The sequence below is a fragment of the Tarenaya hassleriana genome, unplaced genomic scaffold (genome assembly GCF_000463585.1).
Source record: "Tarenaya hassleriana unplaced genomic scaffold, ASM46358v1 Cleome20, whole genome shotgun sequence".
NCBI lineage: Eukaryota > Viridiplantae > Streptophyta > Magnoliopsida > Brassicales > Cleomaceae > Tarenaya > Tarenaya hassleriana.
This window is the reverse complement of record NW_010965373.1, coordinates 1,346,732-1,351,502: the sequence shown is the minus strand read 5'-3', so window position 1 is coordinate 1,351,502 and position 4,771 is coordinate 1,346,732. Positions and strand designations below refer to the sequence as shown.

The 4,771-nt window shown below is 42.2% G+C and overlaps 1 protein-coding gene across 3 annotated transcripts in view; it reads left to right on the top strand.

Annotated features, from left to right (window-relative positions):
• The first annotated feature begins 399 nt into the window (after positions 1 to 399).
• LOC104813703 overlaps positions 400 to 4,771 on the top strand; it is a 5,998-nt gene continuing 1,626 nt past the window's right edge. The window contains exons 1-8 of one of the 3 annotated variants that reach the window (XM_010541419.1): positions 400 to 664; positions 778 to 938; positions 1,352 to 1,438; positions 1,658 to 1,747; positions 1,837 to 1,923; positions 2,006 to 2,125; positions 2,360 to 4,471; positions 4,618 to 4,764. In XM_010541419.1, coding sequence (XP_010539721.1) covers positions 891 to 938; positions 1,352 to 1,438; positions 1,658 to 1,747; positions 1,837 to 1,923; positions 2,006 to 2,125; positions 2,360 to 4,471; positions 4,618 to 4,764 — 2,691 coding nt within the window. In that variant the 5' untranslated portion in view covers positions 400 to 664; positions 778 to 890. Of the gene's footprint in view, positions 682 to 777; positions 939 to 1,351; positions 1,439 to 1,657; positions 1,748 to 1,836; positions 1,924 to 1,990; positions 2,126 to 2,359; positions 4,472 to 4,617; positions 4,765 to 4,771 lie in introns of those variants that run through there. The other 2 variants (XM_010541420.1, XM_010541421.1) reach the window with 2 other exon arrangements.

The window sequence follows — 4,771 nt, the reverse complement described above, 5'->3', positions numbered from 1 at the left end:
TAGATTTCAACATTACGAAATTATAAGTGTTTTTATTTCATTTTGGTAATTTTACACAATATATCTAACAAATTTGTTATCGTAATATAAAATAAGAAAAACATAATATATATATATAGAGAGAGATTTAGATTTCTAACATTACAAAATTATGTGTATTTATTCCATACCGGTATCAAATACATAAATATATGAAATAATTTTTTTTATTGCAATGCACATTTAATTATTAGAGTTAACTATGTTGCCCTTGGGAATATGTCCAATTTTTACTATACTCTCCGCTCTCTGAAAGTTAAAAAATCTATTTAAATATTTAAATTTAATTTAAATAAAGTTTTCTGCCCTCTCTCTCTTTTCACTTTGTTAAACTCCTTTTCGTTTCTCTCTCTTCCCTCTGTCATTACTGTCTCCGTTTCTCTGTCTTCTCCTTCTCCTTCTCCTTCTCCGACGCCGCTTCTTCGCTGGATTCCTCTCGGTACGAGCACTATCTTCCACCGGAAAACCTCCTATGATCGCCGGGAAACTGCTTGGTCTGGTGGAAGAACCAAATTGTTGTCAGAACTAACTGTTCATCAGCTGCGATTACTTCGCCTTTGACCGGGAAATTTCGAAACGGCGAAGCTTAAGTTTCGATTTTGAGAAGCTTTTGCAGATCTGAGAGGTAATTGAAGCCAAAGGGTGGGTCACGTTTTCCGTTTTCTCCCTTATTCTTCAGCCCTCGTCCCCGTCTTCCGACCTGGTTCGCCGGCTTGTTCTTTCCGCGTTTGGTCGCAGTTTTGATGGTTTCGGAGGCGGATACGAACGGGGCTCTCGGTCGTAGACGATGAACGGTCCGCTGGAGAAGGATCGGCGACTTTGGTGGTGGTTTGGTAGCTATCTCACATGGAATGGCAGATCTTGATAGCTACGGTAATGCCGAGCACAACATTGAGCAGGTTCGTCTCTCTCTATGGTCATTGCTCAGACTGAGATCTTAGGAAAAGTTTTTGTTCTGTCTTTAGATTCTTTTAGAATGTCTGAAGCAGCTAAGCTCAAATCCTGTTACTACAAGTGATCGATAACTCCTTTTAACAATGGAATAAATCAAAAGTATATTTTCTAAAGCGTGAGGTTAAATTGGGGGCTTGATCAGTCAAGTTGAAGGTTTGAGCATCTCATATTTGTCTACTGAATAAGCTTTCTCAAGATTTCTTTACAGATTTGTACCACAGTATCTGAAAATCTGTCATATTTATGTGTGTATCTCAAGTCTTGAAAGTTAATTTGCAAACTTGATTTAAGTTCTCCATGTTTATGATTCTGCATCTGAGTTGCCTGTTCAGTGTTATCATTCGCCTACATTTGGCAGGGATTGATTGCATTGAAGAAGGGTACCCAACTTTTGAAGTATGGTAGGAAAGGAAAGCCGAAGTTCTATCCGTTTAGACTATCCAATGTGAGTTTCTTTCAGCTTTAGCCCTTCTTTTTACATGCCTGTTGGTGTCTGAGAATTTCCTCATTTATCAAAATTGTACTCTTTGGTGTCAAATGCATATCTTAGACAGTTACTCCAGTAGTTTCACTAATGATACGGTACTTTCATAAACCAAATTGATGTTTGATTATTCGCTTCTCGGTATCATCTCACTGTCTAACTTATGGAGAAAATGTACAGGATGAAACATCTTTGATCTGGATATCAAGTCGTGGTGAAAAGTTGTTGAAGTTAGCTTCTGTATCTAAAGTTATCCCTGGACAAAGAACTGTAAGATGTTGTCTTTTTAATATGGGATGTTCATGTTCTTAAGACAGTGTTTTGCCTATTCAATAGATCTTTTTCATATTTTTTAACAGGTCGTTTTTCAGCGTTATCTTCGTCCTGAAAAGGATTACCTATCCTTTTCTCTCATATACGACAACGGAAAGAAGTCCCTTGACTTGGTTAGTGATTATATTGATACCTAGATTGTGTTTCTGGAGAACTCTCTGTGATAACCAAACATAACAGTTTCATCCTTAGCAGATCTGTAAGGACAAGGTTGAGGCTGAGATTTGGATTGGAGGCCTTAGAGCATTAACATCAGCCAGGCAAGGTGGACGGTCAAAAATTGATGGTTGGAATGAGGGAGGACTTTCTGTTGATGTAAGTATCCTTGCAAGGGCTTCCTCTCTGTTGGGTTCTATCTTTATATCATTTTCCCCATGGCTTTCTCTTGCGAAAGTTTGAGTTCTTGATCCATAAAAATAGCCCGCTGCCTGCTACCTGTTAGTCTGTTACTTAAACGTATTATTTGTTCTAGTGATAGAAATCTCCCATATATAAATCCAATGTCTCGTGATGCATTAAAATAACTGCTTGATTTTGTATCTACTCCAGACCAGTAGAGATTTGACAGCCAACAGTCCAAGCAACAGTTCTGCAAGGGTGTCACGGGATCGTAGCTCTCCTGGTACTCCCTACAGTTTCAACCAGATTGCGTCTCCTAATAGTTCTGGGTCTGGGGTTCCAACTGACTCGGACAGATCACATGTAGCATCGGACACAACCACAAATATGCAAGCAAAGGTATCTGGTTCAGATGGAATCCGAGTTAGTGTCTCTAGTGCCCAAAGCAATTCCAGTCATGGTTCTGCAGCAGATGACACTGATGCTCTGGGTGATGTTTACATATGGGGTGAAGTTATTTGTGACAATGTTGTTAAGGTTGGTATCGATAAGAACACTAGTTATGTTACCACAAGAACTGATGTCCTTGTACCGAAGCCATTGGAGTCAAATGTTGTCTTGGATGTACATCACATTGCATGTGGTGTCAGACATGCTGCCCTTGTGACAAGGCAAGGAGAGGCTTTTACGTGGGGCGAAGAATCTGGAGGACGACTTGGTCATGGTGTCGGGAAGGATGTGTCTCATCCTCGCCTTGTTGAATCACTAGCAGCCACGACAACTGTTGAGTTTGTTGCTTGTGGAGAGTTCCACACTTGTGCTGTTACCTTGTCTGGAGAGCTATACACATGGGGTGATGGGGCACATAATGCTGGGCTTCTAGGGCATGGTTCTGATGTCAGTCACTGGATTCCAAAGAGAATCTCGGGTTCTCTCGATGGGCTTCAAGTGTCTTCGGTAACTTGTGGACCATGGCATACTGCTCTGATAACATCAACCGGGCGGCTTTTTACGTTTGGAGATGGAACTTTTGGTGTCTTGGGGCACGGTGACAGAGAAACAGTTCAATGTCCAAGAGAAGTTGAATCACTTTCCGGGCTTAGAACGATTTCTGTTTCTTGTGGGGTTTGGCACACTGCTGCTGTGGTTGATATCATCGTTGCACAGTCAAATGCAAGTTCTGCTTCATCAGGCAAGTTATTCACGTGGGGTGATGGCGACAAAAATCGTCTCGGGCAAGGGGACAAGGATCCTCGGTTTAAACCTACATGTGTGCCCGCACTAATCGATTACAATTTCCACAAAGTTGCGTGTGGACACAGTTTGACTGTTGGTTTGACCACATCAGGACAAGTTTTTACAATGGGGAGTACGGTTTATGGCCAGCTCGGTAATCCACAGGCTGATGGGAGGCTTCCATGTTTGGTAGAGGACAAGCTTGCGGGTGAGAATGTCGAAGAAATCAGTTGTGGGGCATATCATGTGGCAGCCTTAACATCAAGAAACGAGGTTTACACGTGGGGAAAAGGAGCCAATGGGAGGTTAGGTCACGGCGATATGGAGGATGCTAAAGTTCCAACACTTGTGGAAACTTTGAAGGATAGACATGTCAAGTTCATTGCTTGTGGATCTAACTATACGGCAGCTATATGTCTTCATAAATGGGTCTCTGGTACTGACCAGTCTCAGTGTTCAGCTTGCAGACAGGCTTTTGGGTTTACACGGAAAAGACATAACTGCTATAACTGCGGGCTCGTGCATTGTCATTCATGCAGTTCTAAAAAAGCATTCCGAGCTGCATTGGCTCCCAACCCGGGAAAGCTATATCGTGTGTGTGACTCTTGTTACGTTAAACTGAGCAAAGTTTCTGAAGTAAGCGACACTAACAAGAGGAACAACGTTGTTCCTCGTCTTTCCGGGGAGAACAAAGACAGATTGGATAAGGTAGAAATAGGGATAGCGAAATTTGGTACAACCAATGTGGAGTTGATCAAGCAATTGGATAGCAAAGCAGCCAAACAAGGGAAGAAAACCGAAACTTTTTCACTTGGTCGCTCCCCTCCTCTGCCTTCTTTGTTGCAGTTGAAAGATATAATTCAGTCTAATGCCGGAGATATGAGAAGGGCTTACCCGAAACCAGTTCTTGCTCCATCGGGTGTGAGCTCTCGGTCTGTATCACCTTTCTCTAGGAGATCTAGTCCTCCTCGCTCAGCCACTCCTATGCCTAATACTTCAGGACTCTCTTTCTCGAAAGGCATAGCAGATAGCCTGAAGAAGACTAATGAACTCCTGAATCAAGAGATCATCAAGTTGCGAACTCAGGTAATACTTGCTCAGACAAGGTCCTTGATTTTGCTTCCTAGTTTCAAAGTTCTCTCATGCTTCTTCTCGGATTGTTGGATAAAAGCTGACCAAGTTCCTGTTTGTATCACACATGTGGATCTAACGGAATCATGGATTTAATTTAGGTTGACAGCCTGAGACAAAGGTGTGAACTCCAGGAGATGGAGCTTCAGAGCTCGGCTAAAAAAGTTCAGGAAGCCGTGACAATGGCAGCAGAGGAATCTGCTAAATCGAGAGCTGCGAAGGAAGCCATAAAGTCGCTCGTAGCACAGGGGATAA